This window comes from Oncorhynchus keta, chromosome 2, assembly GCF_023373465.1.
Source record: "Oncorhynchus keta strain PuntledgeMale-10-30-2019 chromosome 2, Oket_V2, whole genome shotgun sequence".
NCBI classification, from domain to species: domain Eukaryota; kingdom Metazoa; phylum Chordata; class Actinopteri; order Salmoniformes; family Salmonidae; genus Oncorhynchus; species Oncorhynchus keta.
In genome coordinates, this window is record NC_068422.1 from 32341341 (window position 1) to 32359345 (window position 18005).

At 40.5% G+C, this 18005-nt stretch overlaps 1 protein-coding gene across 3 annotated transcripts in view; it reads left to right on the plus strand.

Annotated features, from left to right (window-relative positions):
• Nucleotides 1–1769: 1769 nt before the first annotated feature.
• The window catches only part of LOC118399482 (attractin-like protein 1), a 340601-nt gene continuing 324365 nt past the window's right edge, over nucleotides 1770–18005 (plus strand). For all 3 annotated transcript variants that reach the window (XM_035795604.2, XM_035795612.2, XM_035795619.2), the window contains exon 1: nucleotides 1770–2812. In XM_035795604.2, the coding sequence (XP_035651497.1) occupies nucleotides 2571–2812 (242 nt within the window). In that variant the 5' untranslated portion in view covers nucleotides 1770–2570. The remainder of the gene's footprint in view (nucleotides 2813–18005) is intronic.

The following is an 18005-nucleotide window of genomic DNA, read 5'->3' on the forward strand; positions in this document are numbered from 1 at the left end:
TTTTTTACTAAAGCAATAAGTGACTTTTTACCATTGGCATGTGTAAGCTTAATTATATCACCCAGAATAGCAAACGGAGGACAGGGCCTAATGATGATGACCATTTAGACTGATAATGCTACTGAAGGTGATGATGAACAAGGTCAGACCTGAATTCTCATTACAACTCTGAAAAATTATTCAAATACCACAGTGAACCATTTATGCTGGCTTTGTATTCTTGTTGCTTGAGTAAATTCCATTATGCAGCTTAGAATTTTTCTCACCCTGGTGTCAATGCAGAAATATTGATTGGGTCGCATAGACCCATCGCGAGTAAAATTAAAAAGAAAAATGTATATTGATTCTTGACAATTCGATTGAAACCAAAACAACAAATGTCATTTATAATTATAAAACTCACTCAACACATGTAGGCCTAGGCAATTTTATGGCAAACCAGTTACATTTTTATAATGATAGCTTATTTTCTTGGTCGAGTAGAAAAGGCTGAATCCATGGTAGGTTATTGTACTTGTTCAACAGCATCTATAATCAATCATCTTCCTGGCCTCAAGTCAAGTGTGTGCCATTTAAAACAAATTGAGATTAAATATATTAGCAGAGCCAAGGGAACTTGAGGTCAGTAACAAAGACAGGAAAACATTTCTGCCACAATGGTTTGAAATTGCCCATGGGAAAATTATGTGATGTGATTGTGGTAAGGTTCTGTATAGGGACCATAGAGATCCTATTAAATCACTATAGCGGTATGTCATAAACCCACAAAGTTCCAGAATAGAGGTGAAAATGGCAGCCATGAAGGTCAGGAAGAAATCCAAACCAGTCTAATCAGAATGAATGGCAGTATAGGCATAATCCTGTAGACATGTGATACATGAAAAATGTTGCAATAGAATTATTGGCAACCTAAAATGTGTCATATAATTATAAATACAGTTTATACGGGTTTTAAATACATTTTCTGCATATAGCCTCTAAAATATATGTAAACAGACCATAAATGTCAACATTTTTGTTTTCTTGGAAAGCTGTGAGTTCTATTATATGATACAACAAAAGTAATTGTTGCATTTACAACCTGTCTAAATCCTATCACATCAACAGATTTCAGCCAGCTGTGAATTGACTGCATTTTTTAAAGATACACTATGCAGAAATCACCCCGCCATTTCCTAGTTGCTTAAATTCTCATTTTAGTTTGTGACAAAACAAGCAAGTATAGTGTAGAAAATCATTATACCATCTAAATCACTGTGAAATATTGTATTCTCAGCTGTTTGAAGCTAGTGTACAAAACGGAAAGTAAAAGATCCAAAAACAAAATGTAATAACGGGAAGCATAGAAATAGCGCACATAGAACAAATCTACCTCTTCTTGGACTTGCTTTCAATGCTTACATTTCTATGTGAAATTAGTCTTCACCCAGAAAGTTACATATTGCAGCTTAAAATGTAATGTTGGCATATTGTCAGTTCATTTGAAAAATGTTTGGAATCATTACTCTAAAACTGCCTGGCTATCTATCTATCAAACTGTGCTGATAAATTCTTCAAATACATTATTTTACACAATATCTTATCACAGCACTGGTAAACCATGGTTGACCAACTCCCTGACCAAAATGGCTGACATTCATCCCAACATTAGCAGTTTTTTGCTGTTTTAGTATTGTAATTCCCAGGTATACGTCAGGAACACTATCGCTCCATACAGCTGAATGGTGTAGCTACTGTCTCTTTAAATGCGTAATTTTGCACTGCTCATGCTCGGAGCTTTGTCCAGGAGTTTCACCGTTGAAAAACCAGCTGTGCGAGCATCTTCACGTAGGGGACTCGTGTTGTTATTCATCGGTGAATATCGCTCTCTCAGACAAGGATTAAAATGATTTTAATGCAAATAACTCGTTATCTTCGGTGAATGCGCCTAACCTGGACGTGGGAAAAAGCGGAACGGAGAACGGTCAACTTGATCTATTTGTCCGGGTTGCTGCATTCTCCACCGCAGCGAACAACATCCAAAACCGACTCTTGCAATGGAAATAGGAATCCAGAACTAACATCAATCCTGTGACAAACTCTTTTCTTCCAGTTTTTCTGGAAACATTAGAATGGCGAACTTGAAAATTGCTTGGAAAATACTTCATTTAGAATAGGCCTACAACTTATACACAACAATTTTCTTTGGTTTTTTAAAATGGCTTCTTAGCCTGAGGGAATAACGGTGTGTGCATTCATTAGTTCAAGAAAGTTTAATAGGAGTGCATTAAAGTCAGTGCAAATTTGCAGGCTTCGTTGTCCGATGATGCTCTAACGGTAGTTGCCTGAGATGACTCTAGCAATATGCTCAGATTTCAGAGTTATGTTTCTATAGCCTATAAATAAGCCTATTTGGACGTTGAGTGTATGTATTATTAAGCTTTATGGCTATCCCATGCATACGCCCATGCTTTGTTTACAAATGATGTATTACCAATAAGTGACGTATAGTTGGTCACTCCAGCTGTTTAAGTGTGAATAAGGGAGTCTTCACCAGAAAAGTAGACATTTACCTGTTTCTAAAAAGTAGAATGGGTGGGGACTGCCGAGGAATGAGTCGACGCACATGGACTAAATATTCAAATACGAGACCCCAGGACATACAAATATATTTTGCGGCATTTCTTATGCTGTACTTGGTGTTTTACACCGAAGCATCAGTCTCCAAGTCCTGTGATAAAAATTGCTTCTCTGGGAAATGCACCAATGGGACTTGCGTCTGTGACCAAGGATGGGTTGGAGACCTGTGTCAACACTGTCAGGGAAGATTCAAGTAAGTATCCACAAATATAATGTTTCAAAGTAACATTCTAATGGAGTATTGGTTGGTTGTATCTAGACTACTTTGTAACCTTTGTTCAAAGACAAATTCAACTTGACATTATTACAACCTCGGTCTGAAGTAGACAATTATTGGTATGCCGCTGATGCTTCAAAATCTTCAACCAATATCGAGAGCCATGACCCCATAACCCGGCGCATTCCTTTGTTATTGCTCCCTGGCCACGCCACAATATAAAGTCTTTACATTTCCCGCAAGGGTGGTTTTTGTCCAAATAATTATCTCAGGGGAATCTTATCGATTTCCCAATCAAATAGGCCTAGCAGCAGTCACCTGTAGACTCAACAGATAAAGCCATGTTTTTTTTGATCTTGTGGTTAAGGGCTTGCAATTGCTGTCATTTCATGGCAAACCTAACTTAGCAGGCGTTAAATAAATGCCTGAGCACAGTCCCCACGTCCAGTTCAGGGGAAACTGGAAGCTAGGTTGAAGATACTGTATCCCTGAAAACTGGATGCATCTAGGTGTTGCACACACCACTAAGGGTGATTCCTGGGACACACTATTTAAAGGAGAAGTTTACCCAAAGTCCAGAAACTCCCAAGTGATTCCACACATTGAAACTAGTTCAGTGGAGTTTGTTCTCTCCCTGTAGTGCTGTACTGAAACAACTGCCAAGAAAACGGGTTACGTTGCCGGATGTACACCCCAATACAATTGCAATCAGTCTATAACCGTCAACGATAATCAGAAATCAACCGATATGAATCAGACAGTGGGGCGGCGCCTGAAGCTAGGTTGAAGATAAACGGGTCACGTGACTCATGACGTTGCCGGATGTACACCCAATACAATTGAAATTAGTTGGTTGGTCAGAAAGTTCAAATCAATGTTTCATAGTTATGGTGTAGATGTACTGTAGATCGAATTGCACTCCAAAAAACCCCTTCCCTACTATGTGTCATATTAGCGTGCTATCCCGGGGTTAAAACACTTTTGAAAATCCATTACGTACCTTTGACGGAGGGAAAGGACATCAGAAGATCTTCTTCTAGTTTCAGTTACAGCACAATAAAAAATATCATTACAGCCTACTTGGAAATTACGATATGGAACGTTGATTTGAAGCTTCTGACCAACTAGTAGGTCAGCCCCACTGTCTAATTCATATCGCGTGATTTCTGATGATTGTTCTCGACGATATCGACTGATTGGTTCTGTAAGGGGTGGGATGTAGGCCTAGCTCTGCTACACTGGCAGTGAATTCATGATTCAGAAAGTGTGGGCAGATTCGCTGTTTTATTGAGCTACTTTTGTCAAAAGTACTATCTGATTTCAAATCTAATTTTATTGGTCACACACACATGGTTAGCAGATGTTAATGTGAGTGTAGCGAAATGCTTGTGCTTCTAGTTCCGACCGTGCAGTAATATCTAACAAGAAATCGAACAATTCCACAACAACTACCTTATACACACAAGTGTAAATTAATAAATAAGAATATGTACATATAAATATATGGATGAGCGATGAACGAGCGGCATAGGCAAGATGCAGTAGATGGTATAGAGTACAGTATATACATATGAGATGAGTAATGTAGGGTATGTAAACATTATATTAAGTAGCATTGTTTAAAGTGTCTAGTGATACATTTATTGCATCCAATTTTTAATTATTAAAGTGGCTAGAGATTTGAGTCAGTATGTTGGCAGCAGCCAATCAATGTTAGTGATGGCTGTTTAACAGTCTGATCGCCTTGAGATAGTAGCTGTTTTTCAGTCTCTCGGCCCCAGCTTTGATGCACCTGTACTGACCTCGCCTTCTGGATGATAGCGGGGTGAACAGGCAGTGGCTCGGATGGTTGTTGTCCTTGATGATCTTTTTGGCCTTCCTGTGATATCGGTGGTGTAGGTGTCCTGGAGGGCAGGTAGTTTGCCCCCGGTGATACGTTGTGCAGACCTCACTACCCTCTGGAGAGCCTTACGGTTGTGGGCAGAGCAGTTGCCGTACCAGGCGGTGATACAGCCCGACAAGATGCTCTCGATCTGTTAGTTTGAGTGTTTTCGGTGACAAGCCAAATTTCTTTAGCCTCCTGAGGTTGAAGAGGCGCCTTCTTCACCACGCTGTCTGTGTGGCTGGACCATTTCAGTTTGTCTGTGATGTGTACGCCGAGGAACTTAAAACTTTCCACCTTCTCAACTACTGTCCCGTCGATGTGGAATGGGGGGTGCTCCCTCTGCAGTTTCCTGAAGTCCACAATCATCTCCTTTGTTTTGTTGCTGTTGAGTGCGAGGTTATTTTACTGACACCACACTCCGAGGGCCCTCACTTCCTCCCTGTAGCCGTCACGTCGTTGTTGGTAATCAAGCCTACCACTGTAGTGTCGTCTGCAAACTTGATGACTGAGTTGGAGGCGTGCATGGCCATGCAGTCATGGGTGAACACGGAGTACAGGGCTGAGAACGCATCCTTGTGGGGCCCCAGTGTTGAGGATCAGAGGGGTGGAGATGTTGTTACCTACCCTCACCACCTGGGGGTGGCCTGTCAGAAAGTCCAGGACCCAGTTGCACAGGGCGGGGTCGAGACCCAGGGTCGAGTTTGGAGGGTACTTTGGTGTTAAATGCTGAGCTGTAATCGATGAACAGCATTCTTGCATAGGTATTCCTCTTGTCCAGATGGGTTAGGGCAGTGTGCAGTGTGATTGTGATTGTGTCGTCTGTGGACCTATTCGGCGGTAAGCAAATTGGAGTGGGTCTAGAGTGTCAGGTAGGGTGGAGGTGATATGATCCTTGACTAGTCTCTTAAAGCACTTCATGATGACTGAAGTGAGTGGTATGGGGCAATAGTCGTTTAGCTCAGTTATCTTAGCTTTCTTGGGAACAGGAACAATGGTGGCCCTTTTGAAGTATGTGGGAAGAGCAGACTGGGATAGGGATTGATTGAATATGTCCGTAAACACTCCAGCCAACTGGTCTACGAATGCTCTGAGGACGCGGCTAGGGATGCCGTCTGGGTCGGCAGCCTTGCTATTGTTAACACGTTTAAATGTTTTACTCACATTGGCTGCGGTGAATGAGAGTCCGCAGGTTTTGGTAGCGGGCCGTGTCAGTGGCACTGTATTGTCCTCAAAGCAAGCAAAGAAGTTGTTTAGTTTGTCTGGGAGCAAGACGTCGTTGTCCACGACCGGGCTGGTTTTCTTTTTGTAATCCATGATTGACTGTAGACCCTGCCACATATGTCTTGTGTCTGAGCCGCTGAATTGCGACTCTACTTTGTCTCTATACTGACGCTTAATTCTTGCTTCAATTATTTCAGTCAAGAAATGTGTACTTTTTCACCTAAAACATTTGAGATGATTTTATATCATTATTTTATGAAGCTGACTGCCACAGCAGCGGAGATGGGTAACAACTGCACATGTGTGCTCTCAGGGGAATCCCTTCTATGTAGAAACTGCACGTTATGCACTTATCCAAAGATGCACATTTTCGTTGGCGGACAAGTGAAGACAGCGTTACACGTTAGTTATACAAATGAATCAAACAACCTACAAATATGTCTGACTATGACATACTCATGAGTGATGAAGAAAACAACTGGAGGTGCACAGATCAAACCTTATTTATTTGAGCCTGAGTATTCGGGGGAAGAATTGAGGCAAATTAAGCTTCAGATGGCCCGCTGCTGCTCTTGCCACCTAAGACGCAACCCATCCCCAGGATCAAGACCGACTGGTCATGCAGTTGTGGCAATTGCGCTCCAATTCCTCAAAGGAGGAATGTTTGTGCTGTGGAGAATTTGAATACGTGACTACAATTCTTACAAAAATGGAGGAGTTAGTTTGCTTTTGCGACCACTGGGATTTTGCTGCAAACAAACTCTGGTGTCCTGAAAAAAAATCTGTTTTCCAAAAATGAATGGGAGACGCACCCCTGTTCCAGCTGGGCCAAATGGACAGTTATCTAATGAGTAAGTAGCCAAACGTTATTGAATGATCGCTTATCGTAAACCTCAATGAGCGGGATCATTAGTGGGTCCATGTTTTCACATTAGCCCAAAACTCTATAGCCTATGTTTTATTTAACACCATGATTTTTGGGATATTCCATTCTGCAATGTAAGGTTACAGTGTCTATCTCTCTTACACTGATGTTCAGGATAACATGGTTTCATATTAGTTGATAACTGATATTGAAAGGTGATATGATGCAGTCTAACTAGATAAGGCGGTCTAGGCTACTTCATCCTAATGTAAGCTAAATGCATTGGCTACAAATACTGGCATGTGATGAAGGATAACATGTCCAATATAATTATATAAATGCATATCAAACATATACAGTACCAGTCAAAAGTTTGGACACACCTACTCATTCCAGTGTTTCAGTTTCTACTCTTTCAAGGCACACCTGTTAATTGAAATGCATTCCAGGTGACTCTCACAAAGCTGGTTGAGAGAATGTCAAGAGTGCAAAGCTGTCATTAAGGCAAAGGGTGGCTACTTTGAAGAATCTCGAATATAAAATATTTTTTGATTTGTTTATCACTTTTTTGGTTACTACATGATTCCGTATGTGTTATTTCATAGTTTTGATGTCTTCACTATTATTCTACAATGTTGAAAATAGTTAAACTAAAGAAAAACACTTGAATGAGTAGGTGTCCAAACTTTTGACTGTATATATTCAATGAAATGAATACAGCATTGTAATATTATTAATGCATATTCAATTAAATGAATACAGCATTGTAATATTATTAATGCATTTCAATCTCCTTGCAGGGGATTAGACAGATGAACTGCAGGCACCAGATGCCCAAACTTCAACACTTGTCATTTTGAATAAATATAAACACTTAAAATAAATAACACAGTGCAATCCCCTGGGACAGAAAATCACATCTGAATAAGAAGAATGAGCTTCATAAGTTACAATGTCCTGACAAATCTGCACGATAAACAATAACATGGGTGAATCTATTTCTATATAACACTGTGATGTTGCACACTCCATAATAAGAACCTGGGATATGGTGACTATCCTAGTGGCTGGGAGGTTCCCAACAAGTTCTTTACATCTGCAGGGTGTCAGGGTGATATGTCCTTCAAGCAGAGACAAGGGGGGCGAAATTAACCTCTGCTATTGGTCCAATCTTTTTGTTAACTGTTTTGCATATTTTTAGGCTTGTTCAGTTGTTTACAGAAGAGTAAAATAACTCAGCCTCTAATTTTAACTAGTAACACCAAACCTAAAGTTAAGTAAACAGACACTGCATGCAGCTAGTTAGCAAGCTAGCTAAACAGACTCATCAACAGAATAAACAAATAACTTGGCTGGCTAGCAAGCCTAGAATGAACAGAACACAGCTGTCTGTTGAAAAATTGAGTTGGGCAGAACTCTTTTCTCCTGCCAAGCCAATGCAATGGAGTGCAATGTGATCAGGTTTCCCACTTCTTTCCTTTAAAACAAATGGGGAAAAAATATTTGCTACATGTCTTCAGCTGGCTAGCAAGTTCATTACTTCATGATATAAAAACACATTGCAATTTACACATTGCTGAATCTACGATTAGGCCTTGTTTGTTTAGTTGTTCATCTCTAAGCAGCCAATAAGCAGGACGATAGTTCGCCTACTAACGTTAGCTAGCGATCACGTCCAACGTGTTAGCTAGCGAGGTAGTTTGGCAATGGGCTGATAAACAACATATGAAAGTAATTTGTTGAACATTTTAACATCATTTGGTGAATAAATAACTTTATAGTTACATTTCGCAAAGTTCTCCTCATTATTTTTCTCCCAAGCGGGGACTTCGGTCCGTCATTATTTTGCAAGGTGTTATGGGATAGCCTTCCTAGCGAAGGATACATGGGATGCTGCCTTCATAATCGCCCGAAAGAAGGCACCTTAGAAGGCAGCATTTTAAGGTACCTTGGGATTGGGACAGGACAATTTTTATCCTTGTCGATTGGGACACAGTCCATATCTCGTTCATATGCATGCTACACGCGCAGTGATGCAAGGTTGGCTGCAGGAGTATTTACTATTTCAAATTGCTACTAACCATCTTCTGCATCTCTCTGTATCTTTTATCGGAGAACAGTCAAATTTGGTGCCTTCTTCCCTTGATTTCCTGTGCAAAGTGCAGCCAGGGACCGAACACCAGCTTGCTCTTGCTGCCATCTCTTTTTCAACTTTGCGTAACTAACTTTACCTGCGATATGCCTAACTCTGTCAAGTTTCTCACCAGCGTCTTCTCCCCCCACCCCCAAAGCTCCATAAAAGGGCATATACATATTTCATGTAGCAGGGTCTCCCCCACAAGGGCGCACATATGTGGTTGCTACCCATCTCTGCTGTGGCAGTCAACGACATAAAATAATGATATAAAAATGTTTTAGGTGAAAAAGTACACATTAACTGAACCAAAACTGATAGTACTTTTGACAAAAATAACTCATTCTGCCAGGCGCTTCCAATAAAATAAGGAATTTGTCCACACTTTTTTGAACTTCTGAATCATGATTTCGCTGGCAACGGAGCTAGGCCTAAATCCAGGCCCCGTTTTTTTGCAGCCGTTTCAGTACAGCACTAAAGGGAGAGAGAGGAGGAGGAGAGGGCAAACTCCCCCAAACAAGTTTCAATGTATGGAATCTCTTGGGAGTTTCTGGATTTTTGGTAAACCTGTGTACATTTTGGCATCCACATGCTTTCTATCCAAATCAGTTTGTGCATATATTATGATGACATTGTCACGTTTTGGTCTTCGGCAAGGGATTTTTCGTCTACTTTTGCACTTAACTCTAGACGAAGTCTATGCCCCTTCGTCGGTGATCAACAGATTATTCAATGTAGTGTCTCTTGTCATTCAACGAGAGATGATTTCATGCACATTTTTCTTGAGAAATACAGCACCAAACATCAAACAAGACTTCCTCGGCAAAAACGTCAAAATTTATGACAATTTCTAGAGTTATCTTAGATTAATTCATACTATTTTGAGGAAGTGTATACTGGCTACAATGTCTCGAGAGACATTTTTTAAGTGCATTTTTAAGGGTGTATGTGAGGCACAGATGTTCACTTTGCCCGAGCCAAGTTCAGCAAGGAGAAAACCGAACCTAATATGCAAACGACTTAACACTCCCCCATCTCTCTTTTTCCGAGAGCCCATCTGAGGTAGGATCCATGTCTTGTTTCAAACCACATATGATTAGAGGTTTAATCATGTTGTGGTAATGTTTTTGCTTGACTGGATGTTTCATCAAGGTCTGATCTCTTCTTTTTTATGCCTTGTGTTTTATAATGTGATATTAATTAGTCATCAAATATAAATAGTCAGTATTCATAATGACATGGCCATATCCATATTTGGTGTCAGAATGCTGAATGGACAGCGATACAGACGTCAAGTGCAATATGCTCATAAGCTAGGTCACAAGGTACTGATACTACTGATACTGAGTTAAGCTAAGCTACTGATACGGTTCTGCAGTGGCATCACTAAACAGCACTGCATTGACTCTGGTGCTCAATGCAGTTCTATCTCTGAGTCCACCATAATAGTCCACTTAGAATGATCTGCCAAGTCTAGTTCTGTAGTCTGGAAAAATTCTCAATTTCTGTAGACATCCATTTTATCGATCATGACGTTGGGCTTGCAGTGGGGCTTTTGGCAAGGCAAGTATTTAGACCCCACATCATTTTGTCGAGAAGGGGGTAGCTGCCGCTCAGTATGACGAACGGAGTATGGGTGAGTGGGTGTGTCGAAATGAAAGTAGTGGGTCTGTGGAAAGGAGTGGGTGTGTCAAGCGCTCTGCTAAAGGGTAGACGATTTTGATAAAGTAGTGTTTTTTTTTGTTTCTTACCATGCAACTAATGTACCGCGAAAGTTTGGACTTCTGTTTTGAAGCCAGAGGATGAGTCGGAGTTATATTTCACTGTCAGTTTTACACAAATAATGGTAAATGTTCAGTTGTAAAACTGACAAGTGTTTTTATTTTTTATTAAAAGTACTGATGGTGTACTGTTGCTTCATGCGTTGTATACGTGTTCTTATACGTGAATGTCACCCTGATATTAGCCACTAGGTAGCTACTACCTACGCTGTTGCTGAAGGACACTATCTCGGTGTTGTTGCCATTCATGCCCTCCACATGCAGTAGTAGATTGTAGGCCTATGCAGTAGTAGATTGTAGGCCTATGCATGTATCAAGGTGACATGTAGATGGTTATCAATATTAGTTATTTCTTGTGTAGGTTGCTATCCTACTTTTAATAAAATTATGGGAGGGAAACTTGCCACGTCAGCTCCCGCCAGCGACACAGCTGTGATAGTCGCCCAGTAGGAACCACCTCAGGTCAGCAGGCACGTCGATACAACACCGGTGCACTGGTCGCCAGCTTATCGACTCATTGTGCAGCACAATCAGCCACACAAAATGGTCTAGATTGGCAACAAATCTGCCCAATTTGCTGATTTGCTTTCAATACACCGACTCCTTTCAACACACATCCGGTCAACATAATTGGGTTGCCACTAACCATAGTTCATTTTGCTCAGTGTGCGGTGCTATACCTAACAGTGGGTTTGGGTTTCAAAGTGCAAAGACAGTCCGAAGCGCATCCAGGTTCAACCGAGAACCCTCCCCCTGGGTCCTCATTCATAAATTAAGCTATGGTGGGTTTTATGCATTTATAGTTTACAGTTGCACTTTCATATTAGTACATACTTTTCGTCATTTGAACTAACAATAGTTAGCTACCAATTGGCTGGACCAATTTTCTCAAAAGTGAACAATGTGTAATGCCAAGTTTTGCTTGCTAGCCAACCAACAACATCAATGCCATATTAAGCCAATCTACTAAATTTACCTGAATCAAACATATAAACTGATCATGACTAGATTGAATCTAGTTCATCTTCTTCTGTTGACACTCCAAAATGTCCCAGAAACATCACAAATGGTCCTTTTGTTCGATTATGTCCTTCTTTATGTCCCAAAAATGTCAATTTATTTGGAGCGTTTGATTCAGAAATCCAACTCGCCCAACATGCCTACAAAGTATCTAATAAGTTACCTGTAAACGTAGTCTAAACATTTCAAACAATGTTCTTAATCCAACCTCAGGTACCCTAAAACATAAATAATCGATACAAGTTAAGACGGAATAAACTGTTTCTAATACCGGATAAAAACACCGTGGAGCGTGCTCCTGTTCACGCTCACCAAAACAGTAGAGTCCACTTGGAGTGACACTTACAATGAATAGGATTACTTCTTAATTTCTCAAAAGAAAAACATAGAACATTTTCTAAAGACTGTTGACATCTAGTGGAAGCCATTGGAACTGCAACCAGGTTCCTAATAATAAGCGTATCCCATAGAAAACTATTGGAAAATCCTATGACCTCAAATAATTTCCCCCCTGGATGGTTTGTCATCGGGGTTTCGCCTGCCAAATCAGTTCTGTTATACTCACAGACATTATTTTAACAGTTTTAGAAACTTTAGACATATCCTCGCTTCTGTGCCTGAGTAACAGGCAGTTTACTTTGGGCAAGCTTTCATCCGGATGACAAAATACTGCCCCCTACCCAAGAGACGTTAAAGGCCCGGTGCAGTCAAGCTAGATTTTCCTGTGTTTTTATATTTCCACACTATGAGGTTGGAATAATACTGTGAAATTATGAAAATAACGATAATGCCCTTTTAGTGTGTGAGTTGTTTAAAAATACGTAAAGCGTAAAAATCGTCTGTCCTTGGTTGCAACACTCACTACCGAGTTCCAAACTGCCTCTGGAAGCAAGGTCAGCACAATAACTCTTCGTCGGGAGCTTCATGAAATGGGTTTCCATTGCCGATTAGCAGCACACAAGTCTAACAGGCTGACTACACCAATCGTGTCATGTGTGCGAGCGCGAGCGTTGCAAAAATAAATGTAGAAATCTATATTATTCAATTATTGCACCCACACTGCAAACCAACGAGCGTCTGCGTTGCCAAGGGCTTAAATAGAAGTCAGTTCTATTTGTGACGCAGATTGCGCTGCAAGTCCTGCCTCTCCCATCTCCTCATTGGTTTATAGAAGCAGGTACCCACTTGTCATCTCCTCATTGGTTATATCCACGTGAGTGACTGAAAGAAGAAATAGGTCGGTGGCGGTAATGCACCTAATTTATGAAAGTTGCCAATCACAATATAAAGTCAAGAGAAGAAAAAGCTAGGAAGGAGGAGAGAGGACTAGAAACGAGTCGGTTGACCGTTTTATGTGTGGATTAATTGGTGGAGTACAGGACCTTGTGCATTTCAGGTAAAATAACTACTCAATGTTTATATCCCAGGACAAATTAGCTAGCAACAGCAAGCTAGCTAAATAGGACAAATTTGATAGCAAGTGCAAGCTTGCTAGCTAAATTGCCATAAATGTTTAATGCTTTTCGAACCTGTCCCCAAATGAATATAATTGGCTCAAAGTTTGTTTTGATATTTTAACCTGCGTGTTGTGATCGCGTTTGGTGTGGGGGAACAAAATACATTTATGCACGATGGCGCACGCTCACAGCCGGTTTGGGTTCCGTGTAAGATCACCATGTGCAATGCCAAGCGTTTGCTGGAGTGTTGTAAAGCTCGCTGCCATTGGGACTCTGGAGCAGTGGAAACGTGTTCTCTGGAGTGATGAATCATGCTTCACCATCTGGATGTCCGACGTACAAATCTGAGTTTGGTGGATGCCAGGAGAACTCTATCTGCCTGAATGCATAGTGGCAACTGTAAAATTTGGTGGAGGAGGATTAATGGTATGGGTCTGTTTTTCATAGTTCGGGCTAGGCCCCTTAGTTCCAATGAAGGGAAATCTTAACGCTACAGCATACAATGACATTCTAGACGATTCTGTGCTTCTAACTTTGTGGCAACAGTTTTGGAAAGTCCCTTTCCTGTTTCAGCATGTCGAGTTCGGTTTGGAAGAACTTGACTGGCCTGCACAGAGCCCTGATCTCAACCCCATTGAACCTCTTTGGGAAGAATTGGAATGCCGACTGCGAGCCAGGCCTAATCGCCCAACATCAGTGCCCGACCTCACTAATGCTCTTGTGGCTGAATGGAAGCAAGTCTCTGCAGCAATGTTACAACATCTTGTGGAAAGCCTTCCCAGAAGAGTGGAGGTTGTTATAGCAGCAAATGAGAGACCAACTCCATATTAATGTTCATGATTTTCGAATGAGATGTTCGGTGAGCAGGTGTCCACATACTTTTGGTCATGTAGTGAACAAATTATTTTGGTCAGTTCAGAACAAATTCTTATTTACAATGACAGCTTACCGGGGAACAGTAGGTTAACTGCCTTGTTCAGGGGCAGATTTTTTTGTTTTACCATGTCAGCTCGAGGATTCAATCTAGCAACCTTTCGGTTACTGGCCAAACGCTCTAACCTACCTGTCGCCCCAATTGATGGCTATACATTTTTTGTTGTTGCAGCAATTAGACCTACGGTAGATTACAAAACGTTCTCTGATATTGATCATCAATATCTATAGTGCCTTCAGAAAGTATTCACACCCGTTGACGTTTTACAAATGTTGTTGTATAATAATAGTGTTTAACATGATTTTTGAATGACTACCTCACCTGTGTACCCCACACATTAAATATCTGTCAGGTCCCTCAGTCGAGCATTGAATTTCAATCACCGATTCAACCACAAAGACTGGGGAGGTTTTTCCAATATCTCACAAAGAAGGGCACCTATTGGTAGAACAAAAACATACACTGAATATCCCTTTCAGTATTAATTACACTTTGGAGTTATTAATTACACTTTGGATGGTGTATTTATACACCCAGTCCCTATAAAGATACAGGTGTCCTTCTTAAATCAGTTGCCAGAGAGGAAGGAAACCTCTTAGGAATTTCACAGTGAGGTCAATGGTGACTTTTAAAACAGAGTTTAATGGCTGTCATAGGAAACACTGAGAATGGTTCAACAACATTGTAGTTATTCTACAAAACTAACCTAAATGACAGAGTGAAGAGAAGGAAGCCTGTACAGAATTCAAATATTCCCAAACATGCATCCCGTTTTCAACAATGTACTAAATACAGTAAAACTGCAAACAATGTGTCAAAGAAATTAACTTTATGTTCTGAATACAAAGCTTTATGTTAGGGGAAAATCCAACACAGCACATCACTGAGTACCACTCTTCATATTTTCAAGCATGTTGGTGGCTGCATCATGTTATGGGTATGCTTGTCATGGCAGGGACTAGGGAGTTTTTTGGGGGGATAAAAAAACAGAACAGAGCTAAGCACAGGCAAAGTCCTAGAGGAAAATCTGGTTCAGTCTGCTTTCCAACAGACACTTGTCACGCCTTGGTCATTGTATGTTGTGTTTTCGTTATATGTTTGGTCAGGCCAGGGTGTGACATGGGTTTATATGTTGTGGTTCGTAGTGGGGTTTTTGTAATTATTGGGATTACGGCTGAGTAGGGGTGTTGCATAGGCTCGGCTGCCTGAGGCGGTTCTCAATCAGAGTCAGGTGATTCTCGTTGTCTCTGATTGGGAACCGTATTTAGGTAGCCTGGGTTTCGCTTTGTATTTCGTGGGTGATTGTTCCTGTCTCTGTGTAGTTTCACCAGATAGGCTGTAATTAGGTGTCACGTTCTGTTTGTTGTTTTCGTATTTGTATATTATTTCATGTGTCACCTTTTCATTAAAGTCATGAGTAACCACCACGCTGCATTTCGGTCCGACTCTCTTTTGACAAACGAAGAACGACGTTACAACACTGGGAGACAAATTAACCTTTCAGCAGGACAATAACCTAAAACATGGCCAAATATGCACTGGAGTTGTTTACCAAGACATTACATTTTCCTGAGTGGCATAATAACGGCTTCGACTTAAATCGGCTTGAAAATCCATGGCAGGACTTGAAAATGGCTGTGTAGCAATGATCAGCAACCAACATGACAGCTTGAATAATTAAAAAAATAATAATCTGTAAATATTGTACAATCAAAGTGTTCAAAGCTCTTAGAAACGTACCCCGAAAGACTCACGGCTGTATTTTCAAGACATTTGTTACAATTTCTAAAAACATATTTTCACTTCGTTGTAATGGGGTATTGCGTGTAGATGGGTGAGAAAATATAATATATAATCAATTTTGAATTCAGGCTGTAACACAACGAAATGTGGAATAAGTCAATGGGTATGATTACTTTCTGACGGCACTGTATATTTCCCAAAAGGCATAATCGTGGAGATGGGTGATTAGAGGTTCCTAGACACAATGAAGAAATCGCACATACATTATCCCAAAATGGGGTCAATTTGTCACAGGACCACGTCATATGTAATAGGGTTCCTTTGTGCTTTTTGCATCTCCCAACGAGATGTGACATTTCTGTGTGCATTACATGCATTCTGGTAGGAGTGTAGTAAGTCCTATGAATTATCTTAAATTGCAGTATTGTATGTCTTTGGTTGTAAGAGCAGGTATGAGCATTTTCATATCTATAACCAGTGGTTCTCCTCAATTTCTTCCTTTTAGCTCTGTTTCCCATGTTTCCCTTGTAGGTTCTGAACCATCAGGTATTTTTGACAAAAGGTACTTAATTGTTACCCAGAAAGGATTTGATATTGAGATAAATAAAAAAAAACGGCTGCATTGGACCTTTAAAAAACGATTAATCCAATCGGTGTCCTTGGTCTTAGTTATTTGCTCAAGGGCCTATACATGAGACCAACTTTACCATATTATCCTGGAGGCATACTTACACACCCAGTCTCATTACTCTGCGTGAATGATATCAACTTTAAACAATGCGAAATTTAAATACACAATCATTTGTTTAGCTTCTTTCTATTCTGTGGCAGTATGAAATAGCAAACATAAGATGAATTCAGTGATTACATTTGTTTACTTCTTCTTTGTGGCTCTCTGGTGAAACAGTAACATCCATTACTGTAGTTAGGTTTAGCCAACCTGTACTCTATGGCTTAGCGGTGTGTTGAGTAGATTCCATGATCTGGACATGAGCAAGTCCTCGTCTCGTTCTCAACACTTTGTGTACTCGAATGCGTGCTGAAATCTACGCCCACCGTGGCGTATAACACCGACCACTGGGCGAAAGGGTGTGAAAAGAGTGTGTCCCGTGGTTCATGGCTGACTACCTGTATAGATTGAGTGGAAAATAGTAAATTCCTACTCACACGTAAAGTGCTGTGATTGATAATGAACACATTACTTATTGCTGGCAGATTGAGTGTGAAAGCCTCTTAAAACTGGTCAACGTGATTGGAAATAGTGAATATGTAGGCTTATTTGATTATGAACATTGATCAACCATCCCTGAGTGTAGAGTTGGCTTAGGGGAGGGTCTGCAGATTTTTCCTTTAGTACAGGCCTTGATTGATGGGCTGTATTGGCCTAATGTGAGGAGTTGAGGGAATCAGCACCTTTACATCATCCAGCAACTTTCACACTTGGACCATTTGTCATCATCCTCTGGACTCTCTATTTAAAAGGAAGGGTAGACATGACTGGGTCACACTTGTCAGATATTGTTGAATAGATTTGGATTGGGTTAAAACCTGCATGTCTATCATCAGGATGCAAATGACAGCACATTTGATATTTAAAATTAAACGGCCCAGGCAGATGATGTGGTTACAATGAATTAAGGTATTTGCTGCACTAAATACATTGTTTTGAATAAAAAAAATTGTGGAACTATTTTAGTGCTGTAATGTTACTTAGGCCTATTTGCATTATTTACCTTGAAACTACTGTGAAATAACTGTAATTACTGTCATATTTCTAAATACCAACCATTTATTATCTAAGGACAACTAAATTGAGTAATCTTAATCTAATTTAAATGTAATCCATTTTCAGCAGAGGATGCTCTTTACCTCAATCTTTTAGGATTTAGGGGTCACTGGTCCAGTTTTATGTGGGACTAGTACTGTTTGTGGAGGGTAATGCCAATTCATGTGAGAAAGGGATACTGAATCTAACCTGAGTGTGGGGCGCTGAAGAGGGATTCTAGGCAGCACATTGATTTAATGAAGTGCCACCATCTATATCCAGACGAAAGCTGGTCATTTCATCCCATTCAAACCATTGAGTTTGTTTATGCTCTCAAACAAAAATGGTTTGTCCTTACATTTGC